Source organism: Felis catus, chromosome A2 (genome assembly GCF_018350175.1).
Source record: "Felis catus isolate Fca126 chromosome A2, F.catus_Fca126_mat1.0, whole genome shotgun sequence".
Lineage (NCBI taxonomy): Eukaryota > Metazoa > Chordata > Mammalia > Carnivora > Felidae > Felis > Felis catus.
The window spans coordinates 1589144-1615067 of record NC_058369.1 but is presented as its reverse complement, the minus strand read 5'-3'; the positions used below and the strand labels follow the sequence as shown (position 1 = coordinate 1615067).

The 25924-nt window shown below is 63.5% G+C and overlaps 3 protein-coding genes across 8 annotated transcripts in view; 2 read left to right on the top strand and 1 right to left on the bottom strand.

The window, feature by feature from the left end:
• The first annotated feature begins 1490 nt into the window (after positions 1 to 1490).
• LMNB2 (lamin B2) lies at positions 1491 to 20823 on the top strand. Its single transcript, XM_023243403.2, has 12 exons — positions 1491 to 1805; positions 8497 to 8633; positions 13001 to 13157; positions 13377 to 13502; positions 14950 to 15120; positions 15228 to 15353; positions 15681 to 15901; positions 16094 to 16394; positions 16483 to 16590; positions 17118 to 17237; positions 17499 to 17612; positions 18268 to 20823. Exons 1-12 carry the CDS (start codon positions 1506 to 1508, stop codon positions 18307 to 18309), a joined length of 1923 nt encoding a protein of 640 aa, XP_023099171.2. The 5' UTR covers positions 1491 to 1505; the 3' UTR covers positions 18310 to 20823.
• Positions 20824 to 20977: 154 nt separating this feature from the next.
• On the top strand, positions 20978 to 25466 carry TIMM13 (translocase of inner mitochondrial membrane 13). Of its 2 annotated transcripts, none has more exons than XM_011288043.4 (3): positions 20978 to 21356; positions 21443 to 21511; positions 25212 to 25466. In XM_011288043.4, exons 1-3 carry the CDS (start codon positions 21237 to 21239, stop codon positions 25446 to 25448), a joined length of 426 nt encoding a protein of 141 aa, XP_011286345.1. In that variant the 5' UTR covers positions 20978 to 21236; the 3' UTR covers positions 25449 to 25466. The 2 variants fall into 2 exon arrangements, with proteins under 2 accessions (XP_011286345.1, XP_023099177.1); XM_023243409.2 differs by lacking the exon at positions 25212 to 25466 and adding an exon at positions 21663 to 23089 and having other exon boundaries at positions 21153 to 21356.
• The window catches only part of TMPRSS9 (transmembrane serine protease 9), a 49705-nt gene continuing 46221 nt past the window's right edge, over positions 22441 to 25924 (bottom strand). For 4 of the 5 annotated variants that reach the window (XM_023243401.2, XM_045043184.1, XM_045043186.1 and 1 more), the window contains 3 exons: positions 24388 to 24559; positions 23463 to 23728; positions 22958 to 23388 (listed from right to left, as the gene is read on the bottom strand). In XM_023243401.2, coding sequence (XP_023099169.2) covers positions 22958 to 23388; positions 23463 to 23728; positions 24388 to 24559 — 869 coding nt within the window. Of the gene's footprint in view, positions 22780 to 22957; positions 23389 to 23462; positions 23729 to 24387; positions 24560 to 25924 lie in introns of those variants that run through there. The other variant, XM_045043191.1, reaches the window with a different exon arrangement.

The following is a 25924-nucleotide window of genomic DNA, read 5'->3' as shown; positions in this document are numbered from 1 at the left end:
GCCCTCACATTCTACCAACTGTCTTTTGTATTTGATGGCCCACGGTTAGCAGGTGCAGACGACAATATCAGGTTTAAAGCACGAGGTAACGTTTGAGAAGACAGCAGAGTGACAGTGTAGCTGGGGACCTGCTCCTGCCTGGGTGTTCAAGACAGGTGAGCACGCAGGGGAGACCTCCTGGCCTCCTCAGAAGGCTGGAAGGGGAATCACATTCTCAACGTGCCACTGGCCAGACTCCCTGAGGGAAGCTGTTTAAGCCACAGTCCCCAAGGTGGGACAAATGGGAAGGAGGGGTTCTCCAGGCAGAAAGAGCACCTGGCAAGGTCCAGGGTACGGGGAAGGAAGTGATCCTAACTGGGGGTGATTTTGCCTCGGAGGTGACACGTGGAAATGTGTAGACATTTTGGTCTTAGGGACTGGAGTGAGGGAGTGGTGCTCCTGGCTTCAAGGGGAGCGGTGGGGAGCCCGGAGATGTTCCTCCACGTCCCCCCCCCCCCCCCCCAGAGCAGGATGCGGCCAAATGTCCAGGCTCTCCAAGACCCTGCTCTATAGAGGCCCCTCTTGTGGACATTTTATACAAGTGGAATCATAGACTATGTGGCCTTTTGTGCCTGGCTTTCCCGGAGGGGTGTGTGTGCCTGTGTGTAATATTGAGATGTAATTGACATATTACATTGTATTAGTTTCAGGTGTACAACCTAATGATTTGATCTTTGTGTGCATTGTTGAAATGACCTCAGTGGGTCTAGTTAGCAACCATCACCGTACATAGTTACAATTTTTTTTTCTTGTGGTGAACACTTAGCAACTTCAAATATGCAATAGAGTGTTATTAACTACAGTCACCATGCTGCACATTACATCCCCAGAACTTATTCATCTTATAACGTGAAATTTGTGCCTTTTGACCACGTTCACCTACTTTGCTCACCTCCCACCTCTCCACTGCAACCACCCCCAACTTGTTCTCTGTATCTATGAGCTCAGTTACTTTTTTTAAGTTAATGTACTATTTTTTTTAAGTAATCTCCACACCCAAAGTGGAACTCGAACTCACGACCCCGAGATCAAGAGTCGCAGACTCCACCGAGTGAGCAGGCCAGGCACCCCTGTGAGCTGTTATTTTATTTTATTATTTCGTTTTATTTTAATTGTACAGGTAAGTGACATCACTGAGCATATTTTTCAGGTTCCTTCACCTTTCATTTTAATAGGACTCCGAAGAAGTAGGTAGGCTATGCAAGTGTGGAAACTGGGCATTGGCGGGAAAGCCGGTGTCTCTCGGTGTCGAGCTGGGAGTTTCGGGGCGGGCGGCTTGGCTAACGGATTATGGTTTATGGACAGCCAAGGACGGAGCGGGAACCCGAGCGGGAGGCGGGCCGGCCTAGCCCGCGCAGGAAACTACAGCTCCCGGCGTGCCCCGCGAAGCCCCGACGGACTACAAGTCCCAGGCTGCCCCGCGGCGGCGGGCGCCGGGCGCCATCTTGGTCGGCGGCGCGGATTGAATGAGCCCGCCGAGCCGCGGCCGCCGTTCCGAGCCGCGCGGGCCCCGAGCCGTCGCCGCCGCCGCCGCCGCCGCCACCGCCGCCGCCGCCGCCGCCATGGGCACGCCGCTGCCCGGCCGCGCGGGCGGACCCGCCACGCCGCTGTCGCCCACGCGCTTGTCGCGGCTGCAGGAGAAGGAGGAGCTGCGCGAGCTCAATGACCGCCTGGCGCACTACATCGACCGCGTCCGCGCGCTCGAGCTCGAGAACGACCGGCTCCTGCTCAAGATCTCCGAGAGGGAGGAGGTGACCACGCGCGAGGTGGGCGCGAGCGGGGGCTCCGGCCTCCGAGGGCTCCGGGGGGTTCCCCTGCGCGGGAGTGACACTGGGCAGGCCCCGCCCACCGGGGGGGGGTTCCCCGGGGCTTCGGGGGGACCCCTAGGGTCGCACGCTGTGGTGGGCATCGGCCTCCGAGGGTACCTGGGGGGCTTCGGGGATCCCCGCGAGTGAGGTTTGGAGGCCAGGTGGGCCCTGACCACCGAGGGGTCCTCAGGGGTTTCTCGGGGAACCTGTGAGCGAGGGGTGCACACTGGGGCAGGCCCCGCACACCGAGGGGGATTCTCGGGTTTTTCGGGGGACCTGTGAGCGAGGGGTGCACACGGGAGCAGGCCCCGCCCACCGAGGGGGGTCCTCAGATTTTTCGGGGGACCCGTGAGCAAGGCGTGCATCCTGGGACAGGCCTCGCCCACCGAGGACTCCCAGGGAATTTTGGGGGGACCTGTGAGCGAGTGTTGCATACTGGGGCGGGCCCCGTCCGCCGAAGCGCCCGCAGGGGGTTTCGGGTGTCTCCTAAGTGAGGAGTGCAGTCTGGGGCAGACCGTGCTCTGAGGGACCCCTAGGGCATCTCGGGGTCCTCTGTACGACTGGTGGATATGGGACAGCCCCGAGGGCTGAGTGATCGGAGAAGATCTGGGGATCCCCTGACTGAGAGGGTGTGAGCCAGAGTAAGCCACGCCCCTAAGAGTTGTGGGGCTGCGTTAGTCTGTTCTGGTGTCCTGGGAGAAAATTTGGTGGGGTTCTCTGGTCTCTGAGGAGACTGGGAGTTCAGGCTGTCTGATGGGGCCCTGAGGAGGGGTGGAGGGTCTCATGGGTGCGGGTGGGGGTCCCTGGGGCGAGTCACGTGGTCTTTTCTCTGTAGAACTCTGCAGAAGTCCTGTGATGAACTCTGGGGAGTTCAGGGACTGGGGAGGTGGTTAGGCTGTAGGCTTCGGCTCCTACCCGCACCTGGGGTGGGAGGGCATCCTGGGGGGGGGGGGGCTGATGTGTTAGGGATCCCGCGGGAAATTTGAGAGGTCCTCAGTTGGGCCCTGGGGAGCCCTGTTTGCTGATGAGTTGTTTGATGAGTGGATGAGAGGGGATGGGAAGACAGCTGGTCTTGGGGACCCACTAGGAAGTTTTGGGTTCCAGGTGGGCCCCAGGGTTTCACATCCCTGAGGGGATGTGAGAGCCAGATGTCTGGGGGTCCTGGGTGGGTTCCTGGTGGGCACTGCGGCTCCCACCCAACTATCCCCCAACCCTCATTGGCCCCAGGCTCTTTTCTCGTTTAGCCGGCCCCCTGAAACCCACGTAGGGGTCCTCTGAGTATGGGTTGGGGTGACGAGGGTGCTCACCTTGCGGTCCCCCCTGAGGGCCGCTAGGAGAGCCAGGTCCGGAAGCCACGGCGTCCCTAGGCTGACAGTGGACCGTGTGACAGAGTTCTGGGAGGACAGCAGCTAGGGGGGCATTTCTGGGAGCCACTCACTTACCCTTCGTGTGACCCTGGGCAAGTCACTTACCCTCTGGGGCTCAGTTCCTCTTCTGTAAAGTGGAAATACCAATACCCACCTTCTGTGCCAGCTGGTGGGCCCTGGCAGTTGGTATTGGCTTCGTGGAATAAAGGGCAGGCGCTCAGGGGAAGTGCCCTGTGGCTTCGTTGCCCCTGTGTAATCGTGGCCTCAGTGGCTCAGAAAGCGGCTTGGGTGACGGGGAGGAAGAAGCGTCCTTGGCGGGGGGTGGTGGTGTGTGTTGCTCGGACCTGGATTCAAACCCAGATCCAAACTGCTTTTAGTCTGTGTGACCAGGGGGCAGGTCATTTATGCCGTGGGGCTAGAATTGTCCGGTCCCAAGCGTGGCCACCTGCCTCAGCGGTGCTCGTGTCCTCAGGATGTGGACCTCCAGCTCCCACCTGCAGGCTGGTCAGGACGCCACGGGACCTGGCCTCTGGTCTTTCCCCTGGCCTCGGTTGTCCCACCGACAGACAGAGTAAATGGCGAACAGACCTTTGGGGGCCATGAGCCTGGTGGGCGGAGCGGAAGTGGGTGCTGTCCCTGGAGCGCACACACGTGGGGCCAGGGAGCTGTATCCGGGCCCTGTCTGTCTGTCTGTCTGGGCAGTGGCGTTACTTACTTTTCAGGGGTGAGGCTTGCTCCTGGGAACAAGGGGAGTGGTGCTTCGGGTGATAAGCCTGCCCCACCGTGACCTTGAGGGCTGTGCACAGGCTCCAGGGGTGAGGGGTGGGCTCCCAGGATAAATGGGGGATAAACGCCCCTCTTAACTGGGCAGTGGAGGGAGCTGGTGACCTGCGGAGGGATGGGGAAGGTGGTCACATGGGCCCTTCAGAGGGAGTGACCTGGAAATGGCCTTGGGCTACAGTGGGGCCCCGGCCTGACTGCTGAGCTGGGCAGAAGCAGAGGGGGCTGGAGAGGTGGCTCGGGTGGGAGGGCCACGGGCCAAGCAGCGTTTATTTTACCTGCGCGGAAGCTTCGCACCTGGATGGAGACTGCCCGACACAGAATGATGTCTGGGGGCGCTAGTGGTCATCCCGCTGGGGGTGCGCCTGGCATCGGGTGGCTGGGGAGAGGGGTGTGCTCAGCCCCCACAGTGCCCAGGCTGGCCTTGCCCCAGAGGATGATCCCGCCCCAACGCCAAGAGGAGAAACCACTTGAGGAACCCTTTGAAGATGCCTTTTAAGCTGTTCTGAGCGTGTCACACGCTTGTCATAAAATCCAGACAGTGGAACTGCGCGAAGTAAAACCACAGCTTCACCCCTTTTGAGTCCTGCCCGCAGGCTCGCTCTCACACGTGGGGCGGGTAGTGCACTGCTCAATAGCCATGTGCTCGGATCACTAGAAGGTTTCTGGAAAGGCTGGGGCGGGCCGGGTTCTGTTGGAGAGAGATCTGGGTGCGGGCGGGGAGGGAAGGGGCCCGGGAGGGAGGGGCAGTTCTCCAAGGAGCCTCCCCCATTGGGTGTTAGGTTCCTCCAGCCTTCGGTTTCTTTTCCCTTACCTGCCCAGGTGTCCTGTTCCTCCTGGGGGGGGGGGGTCGGGACTCCCTCTCAGGTGGACCCAGGGAGCAGGGGCTGGGCAGGGCGAGCTGGGTGGGAGAGTAGCACTTGGGGCTGCCTGCATTAGGGGATTGTGGGACTGTGGTTCTCAGCCGGGAAGTCGTCCCCCAGAGACACAGGGACAGGAAAAGGCCACCTCGGGTTACGTGCGCCCCCCCCCCCCACACCCCCCCTCTGCCCAACACATGCGAGCGCATTTGCTCACTCCTGGCACTTGCGGAATGCCACGAAAGGCCGAACAGTCGGCCCAGCCGTTGGTCTCCGGTTGCTGTGCCCGCGGTGCCTCACAGGTGCAGGGAAGCAGGGCCTGCCAGGGGAGCGCCTGTCAGTGGTCCGAGAAAAAGGAGTCTGTGAGCTTGTCCCCTGCAAGAAGTTTCCAGGCCGCCCCGCTGCTGTGGAGCCGGGTCCGCGTTTTAGCGCTGTGGGCTGGAAGTCTCCGTCGGGGCCGCTCGACTCCGAGGCTGCAGCGGAGAGCCGCCGCAGACACCGTGTGACGGAGCGGGCCGGGCCGCGTGCCCGCGAAACTTCGTTTGTACACGCTGAGATCAGAGTTCCTGGGGTTTCCCTCCCTGTGTCGCAAAACCTCTTTTTCTTGTCTTGTCTTTCCTTTTCCCCCCTCGGCCATTTAAAGATGCAAAAACTACTCGGGGCTTGCAGGCTGGACGAAGACAGGTGGCGTGGTGGAAATTGGCGCGTGGGCCCGAGTTTGCAGACCTGGCTGTAGATAAGTGCCTTGTCGAGACCAAAGGGACACCAGCCGCACGCGGGCACACGCAGGGACCTGAGTCACACTGCAAGGGCTTGGTGTTGTGCTTTTTTTTGGTTTGTTTTGTTTTTTTAAGTCATCCCTGTAACCGTGGGGCTCGAACTCACCACCCTGAGATCGAGAGCCGAATGCTCTAGTGACGGAGCCAGCCGGGCGCCCCAGAACTTGGTACTTTAAACAGGACACTTGAGGTGGTTGTGACGCTTCGGGCACAGAATCCGGGGGGGGGGGTGTGTGTGTGCCAAAAATCTCAATCGTGAAGACAAGCGATAGGGTGTATTTTTACTGACTCAACCTGATGTTTTAGGCCAGTTTTAGATGTATAGAAAAACGGCAAGGCTAGCGCGGGGTTCCCACAGAGCCCAGCCCCGTTCCCCTGCTGATCCCTCGCGTTAGTGTTTGTCACCGCGATGTCACCAGTATTGACGGCACGTTGACCTCGTTGACTAACGCCCATACTTTATTTGTGGGTCCTCAGTTTCCCCTGACCCCTCTGCCCCAGGACCCCCTGGGGACCCCACATGGCATCCAGGCGTCCTGTCTCCTCGGGCCCCTCTGGACCGAGACGCTTTCTGAGACTTCCCTCGTGTGCATGCCCTGGGCCGCCGTGAGGAGTGCCGGTCAGGAATTCGTAAGACGTCTGTCCAGTGGGGTTTGCCTCCTTTTCCTCGTGGTCAGGCTGGGGCAGTGCGACAAGTAATATTTTCACGGACTATTCAAGAAACTAAAACGTGTAGGACGCCTGGCTGGCTCACTCGGCGGAGCACGTGTCTCCTGATCTTGGAGTCGTGAGTTCGAGCCCCACGTTGGGGGTAGAGTTTACTCCAAAAACATTTTTTTTTAACTAGTACAGAAATCTTGCTGTGAATGAAATATCGAAAACTTAAATACGGTGTCATAGTTGCTGGCTTCTCGTGCCCTGTGCCCTGACCAGGCTCCGTACTGAGGTCGCCTTAGTGACCGTTGTGTCGGTCACTGTTCGTCCCAGGACCCTCTGCCTGGTGAGGGGAGGGTGTGAGGGAAAGGGCCCCAGGCTGGGGGAGGAGCAGGGGTATGCCCTGCGTGTGCCCCTCCCTCAGGCTCAGGAGAGTTCTAGAAGGTGAGATGGCAGGAGACGAGCAAAGACACACACGTAAACCCAGGTGCCCATCTACCTGTGGAGAGAGGAGCCAGTCACTTTGTGAACTGAGGTTTATTCCAGAAGCCAGTTCCCAGAGTTGGAGACATCGGGTGTGGCCAGAGGTGACCACCTTTGTGGGAGGGAGGGCTCTTGCTGTTGGGGGTGCAGGAGGGAGAAGCTGGCTTTGTCTCCACTCCCCCTATCGTGTGTCCTGACCTTGGAGCTGCGTCCGGCAGACCGGCCCTGCACCTGCAGGTCAGGAGACCACAGCTCACCGCTCCCTGTCTGGGAAGTGGGCCTGGGAGCCCGGGTCCCGTCTTACCTGTGGGATGAGATGACTGGGGGCTGCCGGGTTGAGGCACAGGGTGCCCGGGCCAGTGGGGGTGGTGCGTGGGGTCTCAGACTGGATGTTAAAACCCCACCCAGCTCTTGGGGCGCCTGGCTGGCTCCGTCGGTGGAGCATACAACTCTTGGTCTCCAGGTTGTGCGTTCAAGCCCCGTGTTGGGTGTAGAGATTACTTAAATAAAACTTGAAAAAAACTTAAAAAAAAAAAACAAAAAACAAAGCATCTTTTCTGAAAAGCGCCACCTCCTGGAGGCTCCTTGGCCTCTGGCGAGCCGGGATGGTCATGACCCTAGCACATGGCAGGTTCCACGGCCCCTCAGCCCAGGGGCCTTTCCTGTGGACAGGTGGGGTCCCAGCCGCGCCCCGGATACACACCCGCGCGGGCACCTCCTAGCTCCACAGCGATGGCTGTGCTTGTCGTCCCGCGGCCCCGTCTCCCACCGCTCACCCAGTCACACTCTACATCTCCGTGCTTCTAGCACTTCCAGAATGGTGCAGCCTTCACCTCCGTCCAATTCCAGAACATTCCATCTCCCCAGAGGGAACCCCATCACCCCCAGCCCCCAGCTCCTAGCCCCCACGAGCCCCCCTCCTGTCCGTGGAGGAGCCCGTCCTGGACGTTTCACACACGTGGGCCCACACCCCGCGTGGCCTCTCGCGTCCGGTTCCCTCCCTGAGCGTCGCGTGTTCGGGGTCCGTCCGCGGGGCGGCGGGGGTGGGCGCCTCGCTCCTGCTTGAGGCCAAGTGAGTGGGTGCGGTGCCGTGTGTGTTCGTCCACGGATGGCCCTGTGGGTCGTGTCCACTCTGTGGCTGTTGTGAATCGTGCTGCTGTGAACACGCACCCGGGTTTGTGTAGACGCGTGCGTTACTGCTTCTGGGCAGACAGATACTCAGCCGTGGAATTGGCGGGTTACAGGTGAGTCTGCTAACCCGTCCGAGGGGACGCCCCGTGGTCTTCTGCAGCGGCTCCCCGACTTTCCATTCCCCCTGCCGTGCGTGGAGGGCCCCATTTCTCTGTGTTGCCAGCATTTGTTGTCCTTTGTCTTTTCGACTCCAGCCGTCCTAGAGGGTGGAGGGGATACCTCACTGTCCTGTTGGGTCCCAGATATCGTGAACACATGTGCGTGGTCCTGGGCACGTAGACATGGGGGAGGCTGGGGGCAAGAAGGCCGCGAGAAGCGAGCCGTGTGCCCAGCTGGTGGGTGACCTGGGCAGGGGACGGGCCACAAGGGCGGGTGGGACCGGCTGGGGTGGCCCCGGGCTAGTGGGGCCGAACTGGGTGCGGAAGCCTCCGCTGTCCCTGCGAGCTCCGTCTGGCCCGGGGAGGGGGGGGTGTGGGGAGCCTGCGCGGTGGGGAAGAGGCTTCTCTTTGACCTGGGCCTTGCCGAACCCCCTCAGGTGAGCGGCCTCAAGACGCTGTACGAGTCGGAGCTGGCCGACGCCCGCAGGGTGCTGGACGAGACGGCCCGAGAGCGGGCCCGGCTGCAGATCGAGCTGGGGAAGGTGAAGGCTGAGCTGGAAGAGACGAACAAAAGGTAGGTGTGTGGCTGGCGTTTGCCACCCTCGTCCTGGGCTGCGTCCCCGGGACCCAGCTCTGTGGCCTTGGCCTCCAGACGCCCCTTCCCAGCATCATGCAGCCCAGGGGAGATTCCTTTTTTTTTTTTTTTTTTTTTCTTTTTTCTTTTCAGAAGTTGATTTATTTTGAGAGAGTGGCAGGAGCAGAGAGAGGGGGAGAGAGAATCCCAGGCAGGCTCCGCACTGTCAGCACAGAGCTCGATGCAGGGCTCGGTCTCACCGACTGTGAGATCATGATCTGAGCGACGGCAAGAGGCGGACGCTCATCCGACTGAGCCCCCCAGGCGCCCCTTCCCCAGGCAGATTTCAAACCCGAGCAGCGCTCCTGAAGCGGAGTCTGTAGGGAGCTGTCAGCACGGGGCCCCTGTGCTCCCAGGGGGAAGGACGGGCCAGAGCCCAGCCTCCCTTCTCTGCCCTGGACTTGGGAACCACTGTTGCGTCACGGGTCCCCAGGGACCTTGCCGCCCACCTCACGTGTGCGCAGTGGCCCTCGTCCTCCACGGCACCTGTCGGGCGCCCGCCCCGGGAAACTCGGTCCGCTTCCGTCCCCCCACTGGAGCACCTCAGCCACCATACAGGCCGCGTGGGGGAGGCAGCCCTCAGGCTGCGGGCTTTTCTCTTCAAAAGCGCACACTGTGGCCACTTTTGAGTAAAAGGGCCGCACGGGAAACGCGCACAACCAAGTTGTGCGGGTGTGGACAGCAGCAGGACGGAGTACTTGATCGGGGACAGCGTGCGCCACAGCAGGCAGTCGGATGTGACCCGCTGTAAGCCTCACACCCGCCAGGGCCCGACCGTCACGGTCCGCAGTCCGGACGGGCAAACTGTGGCAGGGGCCGGGCTTATCCAGGGTCCCTCAGCTTGGTGGTCACCGGGACCGAGGCCTGGTGCCTGTGTCCCTGCCCACAGCCCCAGCCGCCACCCGAGTCACCGTTGCATTTGCGGGAATTTTTCCTTCCTATTTTTTAAATAGAGTTTTGGGGTTTTTTTTTTTTAAGGCAGTTTTACGTTTATAGGAAAACGAGTGGATGGTACAGAGTTTCCAAAATCCCCCCTCCGGTTTCCCCGTTATAAACACCTTTTTCACCTTCCATTAATGAGCGGGCTAGGCTGTTGTCACGGACGAGGCAACACCAATACGTTATCGTTAACTGAAGCCCACAGCTGACGTTAGGGCTCACTCTCGCGGGGGTTCCCCCGTGAGTTTGCACAAACGCATCGTGAGAACGTATCTGCCCCTGTACCATCGTAGTCCCACTGGCCCTCAAAGTCTCGTGCTCCATCCGTCCCTCCCTCCCTTTCTCCCTCCCTCCTCCCTTCACTGCCTCCATGGTTCTGCCTTTTCCAGAATGTCCTAGACTTGGAACCACACTGTGCGTGTGGCCCCCTCAGCCTGGCTTCTCTCGCTGAGTGACGGGCACCTGTGGTTCCTCGGTGGACTAGATCCGCTGGAGCAGAACAGAGAGCCCAGACACGGGCCCACGCTGCGCGGTCACCCGGTCTTTGGCCGAGGAACAAAGGCAAGTCCTGCTTTTGTAAAAGGCCAGGTAGACTGTGTGGGCCATCCGTTTGGTCGTTTTTTTGATTAAAAAGTGATCCTGGAGAAGACTGCGGGGATTCCAGAATCAGCACCGCCCGGACCCCAGCCTCTCTCTCTCTCGTGTCGGTGCGGAGTCCGGAACTCTCCAGACGCTCCTTGTCTGGCCCAGAAGTCTTGGTTTTTTTCCCCACTATCGGTCACAGATGCTCGCTGTCAAGAAAGTGGAAAATGCAAGATAGTTTGAGGAGAAGCGGCCCGCGTGGCCCCAGCCTTCGCCCAGAGTCGCCTCAGTGGGCCTGCCACGTTTCTGTCCACGGGTCTTTTCTGTGTGGCCACAGGCACCTCCATGAACTGGTGGCGCCTGAGGGCAATGGGGGGGGGGCGTCCCTCGCGGACGTCCCCCGAGTCATGAGATGCCCCTGTGCCGGGGCTCTGTCCTGGCTGCTGGGATGTCCCCACGTCTGGGCTGCTTCACCAGTGGTGCCGGGGCTGTGCACTGCCAGCCCCATTGTTCTGTGACCGCCTCCGCGGGTGACAGCTGCGGGGTGGGGGTGGGGGCAGATAGGACAAGAAGAATGGCGAACGCTGCTAAGTGTCTGGGCCGGAACTTTCCCGTCAGGCCCCTACTCCAGAAGGAAGCCTTCCTGTGCTTGCGGGCCGTGGACGCCTCTTTGGCCCCTGACCTCCGGGGCTTCGCGCAGTCGCCTCACTTCCTCTCGTCCGCGCAGAACCCCTTCCAGACCAGGGTGGCCATTTAGCTCTGGTGTCTTTATTTTCCCGAACAACTTGTCACCACAGCCCCGTGAGGATGGGAATGTGGGTAGCGTGTGGAGGAGCCACATTCTCCCACTTAACCTCCCAGGACTTCCTGTCAGGCAGGTGAGCGGTCTGCCTTAGCGCCTCGAAGCTGGTGAGACGCGGCCAGTGAGACGAAAGCCGGTATAAGCCCCAGTGCCCCCGCTTTCTGGACCGTTCTGTGTAGTTGTGCAGGGTACCGAGCACTAGATAAAGTTGTTCAGAAGTTTTCCATGTTACCTGACGCCTCTGTCCCAGTCCCCCTGGCTTCGTTGCTGATTTCAAACTTGCCGGGCACACCTCACCCCAGGGCCTTTGCACTTCTGCTTCCTCTGCCTGAACGCTCTTCTCCTGGAAATAACAGATCTGGCTCCTCCCACTGCTGCCCTCACGCAGGTCTGTTTCCGGGGCCGCCCCCCTCCCCTCCCCCTGGGCACGGCTGGCGGGACTTAAAAGTACAATTCCCACCTTGCTCTGCTCACCCCGCGTCTCCCCTCCCTGCTTCACCTGCCCTTCTGATGCAGACTTACGTCTGGCAGGCAGCGTGTTTCCCTCTTGTCTCTACCCACGAGAAAGTTCTGCACCGTGGGAGCAAGGGTGTTCCCGGATGGATCTCTGGCAGGAGGGTGTCCTCCGCAAAGCAGGCTGTCAGTAATGGTTGTGAAATGAGTGACTTGTGTCCCCCCCCAAACCCCTGCAAAACTGCTCTAGGGGCTCAGGGTTTGCAGCCCCTGGAGAGCCAGGACTGTGTGGCTGTGTGGACCCTGAGACCCCCCCATGGAGAATGGCCATATGATGCCCGGGCAGAGCTCCATGTCCGTAGGGCTGCTCTGGGGACACGGGCAGCTTGGCGGCCAAAGTCTCTGGTCTTTATGCCACCCCACCTCACGTGAGCTGATGCGGGGTCCCCTGTGCTTCTCCCTGGGGGGGAGTGGCGGGGATGCCGCCCAGCCCCCACCGTGTCCCATGTGAGCAGAGCTGCTCGATGGGGATGGCTCCCTCAATTCCGTGGTGGGGAGGTGGGCATGTGTTCAACTCCAAGGTTGAGAGTTCCTTTGAGAATCAAGGGCCAGGGGCCCACGCTAGTAATAGCTGTGCCTGAAAGAATGTTTGTCATCTTCAATATCGGGAAAGTTGTCTACTAGGACACCAGATGAACCTGCTTCAAGTAACTTAGGTTTGCAAGTGAGATGGACTTTTCAGTGGCTGGGATGTTAATTTTATAATGTTTATTTTTGAGAGAGAGAGGCAGACTGCAAGCGGGGGAGGGGCAGAGAGAGGGAGAGACAGACTCCGAAGCAGGCTCCAGGCTCCGAGCTGTCAGCACAGGGCCCGACGCGGGGCTCGAACTCACTGACCGTGAGATCATGACCTGAGCCGAAGTCGGATGCTTGCCGACTGAGCCACCCAGGCACCCCGATATATACAACTTTAATAAATTTAAATTATACATTCACTTTTTAAAAAATTTATTTTTATTTTTAAGCTTATTTATTTTGAGAGAGAGGCCATATGCAGAGAGAGAGAAAGGGAGAGAGAATCCTAAGCAGGCTCCGAGCTGTCAGCACAGAGCCCAACGCGGGGCTTGAACCCACAAATCGCGAGATTAGGACCTGAGCAGAAATCAAGATTCGGATGCTTAACCGACTGAGCCACCCAGGCGCCCCAGTATATGTTAACTTTTTAATAAATTGTTCTCCCCTCTACGAGCCGTCCAGTGTCCAGAAATCACAAAACAATGACATTAAAGCTCCTCCCTTGGGGTTTTTGGAGTGTGTGTGTGTGTGTGTGTGTGTGTGTGTGTGTGTGTGTGTTGGCCAGTGGGGCCCTGCTGGCCTGGCTCAGGGCAGGTTTGTGCCGAGAGCCGGGGTGGGTTTGGCCTGCTTGGGCCCGGGTGACCTTGTCCCGGGCTGCCTGAGGGGCTCCCTGTAGCCGCACCACCGCTGCCCTCCTGCTCTGTGCTCTTGGCTGAGTCCCGCTCTTGACTTTCAGCTCCAAGAAGAGGGAGGGCGAGCTCACGGTGGCCCAGGGCCGCGTGAAGGATCTGGAGTCCCTGTTCCACCGGAGCGAGGCGGAGCTGGCCGCCGCCCTCAGCGACAAGCGGGGCCTTGAGAGCAATGTGGCGGAGCTGCGGGCCCAGCTGGCTAAGGCGGGTTTCCGGGGGGCCCTGGTCTGGGGGAGGCCCGGTGCCGGTGGGCATGCGCGTGTGCCGCGGGCCCGGCGGCGGCTTTCCCGTCGCGTGTGAGCGGCTTTCCCACCCGGCGACGCCCCATCCCAGTGTGTGTGTGTTTAGGGGGATCCCCCGCGCCCCGAGAAGCTGCGTGGTGCAGCAGATGGTCACGTTGGCTTGCCGTCCTGTGTCCCCCAGGCGGAGGACGGTCACGCGGTGGCCAAAAAGCAGCTGGAGAAGGAGACGCTGATGCGCGTGGACCTGGAGAACCGCTGCCAGAGCCTGCAGGAGGAACTCGACTTCCGGAAGAACGTCTTTGAGGAGGTGCGGCCCGGCCGGCCCGCTGGGGCCCTGCGACAGCCTGAGGACACGGGCCTCAGCCCGGCACAAGTGTGGGGGGCGGGCGGGACCCGGGGAGGGTCCTTCTGCCTCTGTCAGCCTGGGGGACCCCGGGCACCTCTCCATCTGTGCCTTTCTTCACGCGGCCTCTCTGCCTCTCACCCAGACACTCGTCACTGGGTCTGGGGCCCACCCACATAATCCAGAATGATCTGATTTTGAGGCTCTTAATCGCATCTGCTAAGCCCCCCTTTCCAGATAAGGTCACACTCCCAGGTTCTAGGATCAGGATGTGGACTCCTCTTTTGGACTTGGGGCTCCCCCATTCAATCCGCAGCAGACCCTCCCCAGGGAAGGGAAGGAAGGGGGGAAGGGGGGGCCCATCTGCTTCCCTTGCTTCCTGGGTCTCCCCCTCCCCCTTTACACCTGGGCCTGCCTGGGAGTGAATGAGCGCTCCTGGCGGTTAGAGCGGGGGTTTCTGTGTCCCCCCGCCCCCCCCCCCGTGGCCCCTCCCAGCTCGTCCTCACAAAGCCCACTGTCCTGTCACAGCCCAGAATGGAACCCTGGGGCCCTCGCTGCTGCCCTCACTGCCTGGGTGAGCTGCTCGAGGGAAGGATGTCCATGCTCCCGACGAGTGGTTTCCCACTCCAGCCGCACCCCGTGAGAGCCAGGGCCGCCAGGGCACTTGGGGAGCAGCCCGAGAGGGAACCCCTGAAGGCATCCGCCAGAAAACTGGAGCCTTCGAGGGGATCTGTGAGGGGCCCCTCGGAGGCACCAGTCAGGGATCCCGGGTCTGCCAGGGGGCCCGGGAAGACAGACACGAGGGGGCCTGCCGGGGGAGCCGGAAGGGCACCCCAGAGGGGCTCCTGGAGGGGCGTCCCGAGGCAGGCATCCGCGAGGGGCGCCGTGACGGCGGGTGTGCTGTTCGTGGGTTCGTTGTCAACAGGATTGGCTCCTGGAGAAACATTCCCATTGTTCTTACACGCGATGGCGCAGTGTGATAAGTGACAGCTCTCTGTGCTGGGGGCAGCTTCTGGGAGGAAAGGCTGTCCCCTTTCCTGGAGCCGGAGGCTGGCGAACAGCTCCTTCTGCCTGCCCTTGACCCCACCGTGTGTCTGGGGCAGCTGTGCTCTGGGGCCCCTGCCTTCCTCGGGCGTTGCCGTGTGTCCTCTGCTGTCCCGAGGGCGGCGGGGGTGGTGGACACATGTTATTTACCTGCTGGTCGGCTGGAGGACACTCGGGCTGGGTCTCCTCTGTGCAGTGTGAGCAAGCAACTGGGAGATCCCCCCCCCCCCCCGCCCCCCGGTGGTTCACTGTGCAGTTCTGAGCCCTCGCTCGGCCTTGGCTCTCGGGTCGGGGACACCGCTGACCGGGAGGCCGGGGGTGCCCGGGCCGCGGGCCCGCCGCAGCGGTGACGCTTGCTGTGCGGCAGGAGGTGCGGGAGACGCGGCGGCGGCACGAGCGCCGCCTGGTGGAGGTGGACAGCAGCCGGCAGCAGGAGTACGACTTCAAGATGGCCCAGGCGCTGGAGGAGCTGCGCAGCCAGCACGACGAGCAAGTGCGGCTGTACAAGCTGGAGCTGGAGCAGACCTACCAGGCCAAGGTGCCCGCGGCGGCGGTGGCGGCGGCGCGCGGTGGGGGTGGGGGTGGGGGCCGGGGGGGGGCCGCACCCGCCGCCAGCCGCTCACCTGCCGGTCCGTGTCCCTTCAGCTGGACAGCGCCAAGCTGAGCTCTGACCAGAACGATAAGGCCGCCAGCGCCGCGCGGGAGGAGCTGAAGGAAGCGCGCATGCGGGTCGAGTCCCTCAGCTACCAGCTGTCCGGCCTCCAGAAGCAGGTGACTCCCCGGGGCCTGTCTACCCCCCCCCCCCACCGTCGACCCCCGCCGCTGCTGCGGGACCCCCGCTTCTGGCTTCGGGTGTAGATGCAGTGGCGAGTCACGGGCGCTGGTGATGCATGCAGCGCTCCTTCCGGCCTGGCCTGGCCGAGGGGCTGTGGGGCCCGCCGGCCACCGGAGCCCCTGGGGCTGGGTGTCTGTCCCCGGCCCGCCCCAGGAGCCTGGCCGCGTGTGCAGGAGGACGGGAAGCGAGGCGCGCAGCCGGGAGGGCTTCTCCCCGTGACCTGCGGAGGCCGCCCTGACCTGGCCGCCCCGACTCCTCCCCAGGCCAGTGCCGCGGAGGACCGGATTCGCGAGCTGGAGGAGACGATGGCCGGGGAGCGGGACAAGTTCCGCAAGATGCTGGATGCCAAGGAACAGGAGATGACAGAGATGCGCGACGTGATGCAGCAGCAGCTGGCCGAGTACCAGGAGCTGCTCGATGTCAAGCTGGCCCTGGACATGGAGATCAGCGCCTACCGCAAGCTCCTGGAGGGCGAGGAGGAGAGGTGGGGGGGCGGGGGGGTGGGGGGGCGGGGGGGCGGGGCGAGGCAGGCTGTTGGGGCCGGGGGGCGGGGCTCCGGGGGGAGGGGAGAGGCGGAGCCGCAGGGGGTGGGGGCTCTCGGGGCAGGGGCGAGGAGGACGGGGAGGCCGAGCGAGTCTGGTCCCTTGGGAGCCCTAGTCGGCCCTCCGTCCCCCAGGCTGAAGCTGACCCCCAGCCCGTCGTCGCGGATCACTGTGTCGCGGGCCACGTCGAGCAGCAGCGGCAGCAGCGTGGCGGCGGCCGGGCGCACGGGCCGCGGCAAGCGGAAGCGGCTGGAGGCGGAGGAGTCGCCGGGCTCGAGCGGCATCGGCTCCGGCGGCGGCGGCGGCGGCGGCGGCGGCGGCGGCGGCGGCGGCGGCTTCCACCTGGCGCAGCAGGCGTCGGCCACGGGCGGCGTGGGCATCGAGGAGGTCGACCTGGAGGGCAGGTTTGTGCAGCTGAGGAACAGCTCGGACAAGGTGAGAGGCCCGCGTCCCTGGGGGTGGGGCCCCGTGGGGTTTCCCCCCGAGCCGTGCGTCACGTCAGGCCGCGTGTCCCCTTTGCCAGGACCAGTCTCTGGGTAACTGGAGGATCAAGAGGCAGGTCCTGGAGGGGGAGGAGATTGCCTACAAGTTTACGCCCAAGTACGTGCTGCGCGCCGGCCAGACCGTCACGGTAGGTGGCTGCGGAAGGGCAGGTGGGCCGGCGGGGGGGTTGGGGAGGGGGGGCAGGGGGTGGCAGTAGCAGCTAGCCAGGTGACCAATGTGACCGGGGGCCGGGATGGGGCAGGAAGGGGGGTGGGGTGGGCGGTGGTTGAGTGACTTTGCCCTGAGAACGGCTGTTGCTTGTCACGGGTCACCCGTGTGCCACTGCTGTGCCAGCGGACCCTCCCCGGAGCCCCGTAGCACCTTGGTGACACGTCAGGGTCCCGTGGCAGAGAAGGATCCAGGTTGTCTGGGCTGGCGGCCGGGCATTGGCGGAAGATGTTAACAGTGACGGTGTGGACCCCGGAGCCGACGGGCTTCTGATCCCAGCACGGCCATCATTCGCTGAGATGAGAGCGGTCGGCCACCGTGAACCTCAGTGTCGTGGCAACGGACGTCCCTCGGCAGACCCGGGGGGCGGTGATAGGGAGCCGGCTGGTGGCACAGAGTACTGGGACCAGAGCCGACATTGACGGGGAGGCCCCCTGTGTCCCCCAGGTGTGGGCAGCTGGTGCAGGAGTGGCCCATAGTCCCCCCTCGACACTTGTGTGGAGGAGCCAGAACAGCTGGAGCACAGGCGACAGCTTCCGGACCGTCCTGGTCAATGCGGATGGGGAGGTGGGTGCCCTGGGCCTGTGGGGGCCGTCTTCTGTCCTGGCCTCGGGGTCCCTCCTGGAGCCTCCCTGACCGCGCCACAGGCCGCTGTGGGAGCCCCGGGGTGGAGCTTCGGCCACAGGGCCGGCGAGGCGATCCTGGGTTCGGGGTGCTGTCCTGCGGCGCGCCGAGGCCTGGCCGGAGCATTCTCACCTGACGGCCGACCCGTGGGCCGGGCCCTGGGCACCCCGGGGGTCAAGTGTCCACGGCTCTTCTCTCGCCCAGGAGGTGGCCATGAGAACCGTGAAGCAGTCCTCAGTGGTGCGGGAGACGGAGAACGGGGAGGAGGGAGAAGAGGAGGGAGCCGAGTTCGGCGAGGAGGATCTTTTCCATCAACAGGTAGAAGTCCCCAAGGTGGCATGCGTGGCCGCCGTGTCCCCGGGGCCGCGCTGCCCCGCGGGCCGCTGCGTCTGCGCTAAGGTTCTTGGCACAGTCCGGGCCTCACCCCCTGGAGGGCCCCACAGCCTGTGGCCAGAGATGGGCCATGGTGGGGCTGGGGGTGGGGGGGGCGACATCCCTGCCTCCTGGCTCTTGCCCGTTGTGAGGGCCTCAGGGTTCCGGCCCGGGGGCCCCCCAGGGGTGCGGTGTTGGCCCCCAAGCGCCGCCAGGCGGCACCGGTGTAACCCCGGGGGTCCTCAGCGAATGGGCTCTGTGCCACTGCTCCGGCAGCCTGAGGCAGCGGGGCCTAGATGTTGGTTTGGGGGGGAAGGGCTCCTGGAGGGCCCTGGGGCCTTGCCGCAGCAGCTCTAAGTCCCAAGACTGGGGTCTGACATTTCAGTTGTGTTGTGTAGCTCAGAAGGGAGACGTGGAAGGTTCTGGAACGGGGACAGTTGAGGCTGAAGCTGCTGGCCCTGTCTTCTCGCTGGGAGCTGGTGCTCTGGGCTGGCGAAGGCCCTGGTCCAGCCCCTGTCTGGCAGGGGTGGGGGGCCACCAGCTACCTGCCTAGCCAGGCGGGCACGCTCCGGCCTCTTAGGCTGCTGGCCTTTCTTTCCAGGGGGACCCAAGGACCACCTCGAGAGGCTGCCGCGTCATGTGAACGGAACTCGCCTCATCATGTCTTTACCCAGAGCCACTGAAAACTATTTTTATATCATTGGCCGTCTTTAGTCCTTGATACATTTCTAGAGAATTTTTAAGCAAACTGCCAGAACGTGGGGGCGGGTCTCTGCCATCTGTGCTGTGGGTGGGCTTCCTCGGACTCTCCCTTCATCGCCACTGTCTGGACCTGGTTTTTGTTTTTGGTGCCGCATTTCACCCTTTGGCTGAGTTCGAGGAGGCCGAGGAACCTAATAGCTGCCGGGGGCGGGGTTTGGAGGCTGGAGGGCCTGGCGGGGGCGCAGGGGCCCGACTCTCTTCCTGCCTCTGTCTCTCCCTGGGACAGAGCGGGGCTGGCCTCTCCTCTCGGGACCAACCCGTGGGCCTTAAGTGGGCGGAGAGCAAAAATGCCCGGGAGTTTCGTTGTTTGTTAAGCTCTTTAAAAACCAAATCTAGAGCCCGGGCTGTGACCTGGCGGGGGGCCAGCGCCCCCCCCTGTGGAATTTTGGCGGCTGGGCCGGAGACCAGAGCTTTGGGAGCGGGTGGTGTGGACGAGGCTCTGCTCTGACTCCGCTGGAGCGTGGGTGCGGCTGCAGGCCGGGTGTCTGTGCACGTGTCGGGGGCTCTGCGGTGAGCCCCCCTCCCTTCCTGGCTGTCGGGCCCTGGGGTTCTGGAGTTTTCTGTACTTGAGTTCCTCGGCTTGCGGGACCAGCGGGGCAGGAGACCCGGAAACCTAGGGGACAGGGACAGCTCTGTTTGGAGACTTGTCACCAGGTAAATGGCAAGGGCACGGGCGGGATAGGCTCGCCGGCGAATGTCCACGTGTGACAGCTGCTTCCCCGGCCTCTGAGAGGAGAGCCGCCTCGGGGTGAGCCCCCGCCCCCTTCTCCAACTCTGTGCCTTGTGCACGGGGCTGAGTGCGGGTCCCCACCGGCTCGCGTGTCCCGCTGTCCTGGCTTCTGTGGGCGACTTCCTTCTCTGACGGCCGTGCTGGTGCCGGCCGATTCCTGCAGGGCGGCTCCCGGCCACCTCGCCGGCCCCCCCTCTGCACTCGCTGACCGTTCATACCCCCTCCCACATAGATACACAGAAGTTATTTTTTTAATGGATATTTATTTTTTTACATTGGTCAGTGCTCAGATCGCCGGATCCCACTTCAGGGCTCGAGGCAGGGTCACTGGGACAGTCCCCCGAGGGGGTGGAGGGTGGCCAGCTCGGTGGACGCTGAGGCCGCAGACGGCAAATTCCTTCAGAAAGCGCAGCTCAAGTCTTAAAGACGAAATACTGAGCCATGGAGGCACGCTGCCCCCAAAAGGTAGCACGTTTACCAAGCTGGCCCCTCCCACTCGCCCCAGGCAGGGAGCCCCGGCATGCGGTCCCCACCGGTCTCCCTTTCCTTGGAAACTGCCTGTGGCCGGAGGGTTAGAGGCTTGTAGGCTAGCGAACAGTCTGCTGCATCTAGGGTCGGCTTTAGGTCAGGTACTTTGCGTGGCCACCAGAGTCCCCAGGATGTGAACTTGGTTTTTCTCTGAAGGGAAATGTCTCACCGCTACCCCTCCCCCGTTTCTGGTGGGTGGGTGGGTGGGGGGGGAGGGCTCGCCTGCCACGATGATGCACCAGCCTCCGCCCCACGCGTGACCTTCCCCAGGAGTGCTTCCGGGCCCCCACGGCCCTCAGGTGGTGCCCCCACACCCGCATCACAGGAGCTGCGTGCGCAGTGAGGGTCTGGAGCTCAGACGCAGAGGCATCAGGCGGGTCGTGGTGGGGGTCTCCAAAGTCTGCACTGGTCTCAGCCACATCTTGCGATGGAAGGGGGGGGGGAAGGGGAGAGGCGACTGTGGACAGGGAGTGGGCACCATCGTTCCCATGGGCCCAGATGCCTCATGGCATCCTTTTCGGTTCCGGGCAGGGCCTCCAGGTGCACGGGTAGGGCTTGCTCCTGGCAGGTGACATTTGTCCTTTCCAGGCCCGCTCCCAGCCTTTCCCCCCAACCCGTGGTGGCCTGGCCTTCCCCCTCCCCCCCAACCCGTGGTGGCCTGGCGGAGGTCCCGAGTGGAGGGGTGAAAGGGCCCAGGCACCGTGGTGTCCTTGTCTGGTGGGGGGAAGGTAAACTAGGGACCCTTGGTGACTGCAGGAGGATGGTGGCCGTTGGTAAGGGAGTATTTGGAAATCCAGAACGGAATCCAACGTTCAGCTGTCAGCGCTGGCCTGGGAAACAGTCTGCAGTTGTCATTCTTAGCTTTAAGCCGCTTTAAACGATGCGGGAACGATTCCTTTGTCCGAGCCCCACTCGCTAACCGGGCGCCCGGGCCAGCGGCACCCCCGCTGGGGTCTCGCCCGCGGCCCGCGCCCCGACGGATCATCAGCACAACCTGCCGTGGGGCCGGCTGGGCGGACGGCTTCTAAGGACTTGCATGCCAAACGTGTGGTCTTTTTCTTTCTCCGATGATTTGTAATATGCATTTTATGACCGGAAACTTTTTGTACAACACTCCAATAAACATTTTGATTTTAAGTTCTGCCCCCCGAGTCTACTCTGACGCGGCTGCCCCAGACCGGGGACGGAGGGGGGCATAGGAGACCGCGGGACACTCCCTGGCAGCGACCCGCGTCGGTGTGCCCGAGCCTCAGCGGCCGGGCTGCGCCTTCGGTCACGCGACACGCCCGACGCTCTGTGCACATGCGCCGCGGGATCCGCAGGACGAGCCGGGGACGTTTTCTGCAGGCCCGGGGCCTCGAAACCAAAAGCTGCCGGCGCAGAAGGTGACTCCTATCCGCGCATGCGCCAAGGTGGAAGCACAGCTTTGTGGGGGTCGTAGTCCGACAAGCCCGGACTCCATTTCCCGTGGTGCCCTGGGGGGGGGGGCAACTTCCGGCGCGGGTACGGGTCGGCGCACGCGGTCTCGGTTCGGTTGACTTTGCGGAGCCATGGAGGGTGGCTTCGGCTCGGACTTCGGGAGCTCCGGCGGCGGCAAACTGGACCCGGGGCTCATCATGGAGCAGGTGAAGGTGCAGATCGCCGTGGCTAACGCGCAGGAGCTGCTGCAGGTCCGGGGTCGGGCCGGGGCGGGCGCCGAGGGCAGTGGGGTCCGCCGGGCGCGGGTGTCGCGGCTGAGTTCGCGTTGTCCCCACAGAGGATGACGGACAAGTGCTTCCGGAAGTGCATCGGGAAGCCGGGGGGCTCCCTGGACAATTCGGAGCAGGTGAGGCGCGTGGGGCCGCGTGGAGGCAAGTACGCGTGCGCGGATCAACGGGCGTCGCGGTGGGACGAGTGCGCGTGCGCGGCCCGCTGCCTGGGGTGGGGCGCCGGTCCGGCCGTTGCTGAGCCGAGCCGCGCCCCCTTCCCGCCCGCAGAAGTGTATCGCCATGTGCATGGACCGCTACATGGACGCCTGGAACACCGTGTCCCGCGCCTACAACTCGCGGCTACAGCGGGAGCGAGCCAACATGTGACCCCCCCCCCCCCCGCGCCGCGTCCGGCCCCGCGGGCTCCCGGCAGGCCCCCACCCCAACCCCCTTTTCCGTTTCCATAAAGGCCCTTTGTGAAGCGGGGGCCCGCCTGTGCATCCTGCCTGCCCGTGGTTCCTGAGGACGAGACCGGTGCCGCCACACTGGGGTCGTCGCTCCCTCGGGTCGTGGGGGGCCCTGGGACTTCCCAGATTGCAGGCGGCGCGGCCCCTGCGGGGTCCAGGCTCACCGTGCACCTGGGGCGGAGAATCCGCCCTGGGACCTGGGGGCATAGTCAGGCCCCACCTGGCTGTGGCCACCTGAAGGTGGGGGCCAATAAGGGAGGTGCGGAGAGCACCCGATCGGTGTTCCCTGGAGGGGGTCTCTGCGGGAGGTGGCCCGGCGTGTTCCCGGGTCCCCTGACCGGCCTGCGCCTCTTTACCCTCTGTGCCCCTGGTTTCCAATGACCATGACCGGGAGCCGGTTGCTCACGCGAAAAGCAGCTTGGAGAGGAGGCTTGGCCAGACCCCCCCCCCCCCCCCCCCAGCTCCGGCGCCAAAGACGGAGGGTAGTCTTGCCCCGGGGAGGCCTTGCTGCCCCTTCCCCGCACCTCCCATATCTGGGCCCCGGGTGAGCAGCAGCCGAACGGTCCCTGCTGTGATACGGAGGTGCTGAGCCAGCAGGCTAGGGACAAGGGGCTGTTTATTGGATCCAAATAAGCAGCAAACGTGCACCCGGTTACCCGCAGCCCCCTAGCCCCCCGCCCGCCCACCACCTAGACTCTCCTCCTCGGGCAGAGGGGCCAGCCGGTTCCTGGCGCCGTCACCTCTGGTCCCGGGCGTGTGCAGCCACGTGCTGGCGGTCACTCCTGGATGTTCTGCCCGATCCAGCCTCTGACGGCAGCCACCCGAGTATAGACCCCTGGGAAGTGGGGCCGCCCGCAGCCGTACCCCCAGCTGGTGACCCCAGTTAGCACCCACCGGCCAGAGGGCTCCCTGCAGGCCAGGGGTCCCCCGGCGTCGCCCTGAGGGAAGGAGAGGAAAGGCCTTAAGAGCAGGCCACTACCTCCCCCATAGCAGCCCTTGGGCCCGGGTCCTTTTCCTCTAGAGCTTATTTTCTGGGGAAGGGGTTCTAGGTTAGGATGACCCGTTCATGCAGACATTCATGGACACTCGGTATTTCCCCCGGGCTGAATGGGGGCCTCACGCGGCAGTCACTGCCCAGCCCACGTCCCCATCCCGCCGGTGCCGGGCCGGGGAGGGGGGCGGGGGATGCCGAGGCGCCGAAACCGGCTCATAATGGATGCCCAATAAACGGTGGTCGAGTGAAAATTCCTCCAGGGTCAGAAAAGGTGCCCTGCTTGGTGGGCTTGAGAGGGCGGCGCCGGAGGGTCTTGCAGCGGTGACGACTTCGCCCCGCCACGCCCCCCCCCTTGCCCTCTGCGCGTGGGACCTGGGTCCCGAGAAGCGCCCGCTTCCGCTGCAGAGTGCGCTCACCGAACAGCTGTCCACGCCGCCCTGCGGGAAGCCGGCGCACAGCATGCGACTGCTGATCTGCACCGGGTAGAAGCGGCGGCACGTCTGCTCGCTGAGGAGGCGCACGGCCGCCTTCTGCAGCTGCCGCGCCATCGAGCCTGCGGGAGAAACGGGAGCCGTGGGCCGAGGGCCCTCTCGCCGCGGCGGGGGGAGGGGGGGCAGCCGAGCCTACCTCCCTCGCGCACCGAGCCCCAGCCGGTGATGACGCAGCGCGCGCCGTCGGGGGGCCGCGGCGTGGGCTCGGGCAGGCAGATGGGCCGCACCAGGCGGCCGCGGCGCACGGGCCCCGCCAGCTCGAGCAGCGCCACGTCGTAGTCGAGCGTGTAGAGGTTGTAGAAGGGGTGTTTGTAGATGCGCGCCACCCGCTCCAGCTGCCCCTCGGCGCCACTCAGGAACGGCGTGCCCAGGAAGGCCGCCCACTGCTTGGGGTCCCCGTAGCTGCGGGGCGCGCGGGGACAGGCGTCGGCCCGAATCCCCGCGTCCCGGGCGCGCCCTCCCGTCTGGAAATGGGGCTGTCGTCGCTTCCCCCTAGGACGGCGGGGAGGGTGCGGGGGTCCCGTGCCTGGAGTGAGTGCTACCGCGCACGGAGGTGACACCACAAGCGTATCCGTTCCCATCAAGTATTAGGGATCTGGCCCTGGGAGTCGCGCTGCGCGTTTCCCTGGAGGACAGGGCCCCTAGCCTGGTCCACCCTAAGAGCGCCCTACCGGGAAGGGGACTCACCACTGGGTGGCCTTTGGGTCTGGTGCCAAGTGCCAGCGGGGCGGGCCAAGGTGGGAGTGTTCCATCGTTCCCCAGAGCCTTCCGCCCCGCTCCCCCTGCCCCACCCGTGGCTGCAGACCTGGCCCCCTGGTGCCGGGAGAGGCCATGGCCAGGGTTCGGGGTGGGGGGTGGGGGGGCTGCGGGGCTGGACGGGACCGCTGTGCGGCCCGGCCAGGGGAGGGGCTGTATAGAGGAGGGGCCGGTCTGGGGTGGTGGGTGCCAGTGGCTGGGGAGGGCATTTGGGGCCAAAGCGTGGACAGGCGACGCGGTGAGTTTTCAGACAAGGCGCTCCAGTGAAGCGCCCAGGCCAGGGGCGTTGGGGCGGCCGGACTCACACATCGAAGCAGTGCGCCGCCGACAGCAGCCACCTCTCGGCCACCAGGACGGCCCCGCAGCGGTGCTCCCGGCGCCGCAGCCACAGGCTCACCTGCCACGGCCACTCCCCGCGGGCCGCGGCGCTGCCACCCACGATCCTGGTCATCGCCGCCACCGGTGCCAGGCCACAGTCTGCGGGGGAGTCGGGTGACAGATCGGCGGGCGAGCGCATCCCCGCCTGAGCGCGCAGGGTAGGAGGAGCCCACACTAGGTTGGGGGACCTGCCTTGGGAAACCTCCGCTGTCAGGAACACTGGGCCTGGTGGTTAGGCCTGCAAATGAGGCTTCTCTGAGCTTTTCTCAAATAGTATTTGAAATGCATTTTAGGTTTGCCTCCTTCGTGGCTGAGGGCCAGCCCAGCAACTCTGCTCACCTCCGTCTCCTCACCAGGCGTCTTCCACTGCCGTAGTAGCCAAGTTCCTTGCTGCCCCGGGGCCTTTGCACACCCTAGGCTGCTGCCCAATAGGCCCCTTCCCTGTCCCAACAGCTCCTGCACTGCCCTGGATGCCCTCTCTGGGCATCTCCCCTTACTGGGGTCCTGTGTGACTCAGTATCCTTCCCTCGACACTTCCTCCAGGCTGTGACATGTATCACTCCCCCTCCCTCAGCACAAGGTGCCCTCTCAGAACACTACTGCAGACAGAACAAACTGGTGGTTGTAAGGGGTGCTGCGGGAACCCTTACCACCCATAGGGGCACTCGGGGACCTGCCCTATCATTCCCACAAGGAATTTCCCGCCTCCAGAACAGTCCTCCTTCCCCAGCCCGCCTTTCCTGCCTTTCAGCCTCCTGTCCCAACCTCAGCTGGAAGGGGAGAACGGAGAGATGGGGGGCCACCTGCCCGGTTCCCTCTCAGCCCCACCCCCAACACGCCAACACCATGGGGATCTTGTCCAAGACCAGGAGGCCTGGGGAATCTGATGGAAACAGCTCCTCTCCTGGAAGTGCCCCCCCACGCTGGACAACGCGAGAATGTGTGCCATTCCAGGGGGCTTCCTCACCTCCACTGGAGGCCAAGTTAAAAACTTGGCTGTGACTATCAGAACAGTAAAAATCACCAGGGCGGGAGGCCAGACCCAGATAAAGCCGGCTACAGAGACAGTGTTTCCGCCAAGAACAAGCAGCGGCAGCTGTGAAGTATCCCTGAGTGTCCCTGCTGGAAGCTTCCCTGCACCCAGACCAGCAGAAACTGCCGTCGGGAACCAGAGCCACGTGAACAGAAGACCCCCTTCGGCCTGGGACCTTGGTCTCCTTTCCGGTCCAGGTGCATAACTTCTCAGCGGGTTCCGGACTGGATGCTCCGCATCCGTCTTAACTTTGTGTTGCCAGGGAAACAGGACCTGGGTCCCCCTGAAAGGGTCTAGACGACCCTTGCCCGGACCCCTGGCATGTGGCCGACTGGGCTCGCAGCCAACAGAGACTGCTTCTTTTCGATGCCATCCACCCTCTCTGTGCCCCCAGACCCTTCCTTGGTCTGGGAGCCGTGCGATGGTTCTGA

Bases quoted from the DNA above. Each gene is read 5' to 3' on its own strand.
- LMNB2 (XM_023243403.2), top strand. From the start codon at position 1,506: ATGAGCCCGCCGAGCCGCGGCCGCCGTTCCGAGCCGCGCGGGCCCCGA. The intron at 8,634-13,000 runs GTAGGTGTGTGG...CTTGACTTTCAG, and splicing joins CTGGAAGAGACGAACAAAAG to CTCCAAGAAGAGGGAGGGCG. The intron at 17,613-18,267 runs GTAGAAGTCCCC...CTTTCTTTCCAG, and splicing joins AGGATCTTTTCCATCAACAG to GGGGACCCAAGGACCACCTC.
- TIMM13 (XM_011288043.4), top strand. From the start codon at position 21,237: ATGGAGGGTGGCTTCGGCTCGGACTTCGGGAGCTCCGGCGGCGGCAAA. The intron at 21,357-21,442 runs GTCCGGGGTCGG...TTGTCCCCACAG, and splicing joins ACGCGCAGGAGCTGCTGCAG to AGGATGACGGACAAGTGCTT. The intron at 21,512-25,211 runs GTGAGGCGCGTG...CCTGCCTTTCAG, and splicing joins CCCTGGACAATTCGGAGCAG to CCTCCTGTCCCAACCTCAGC.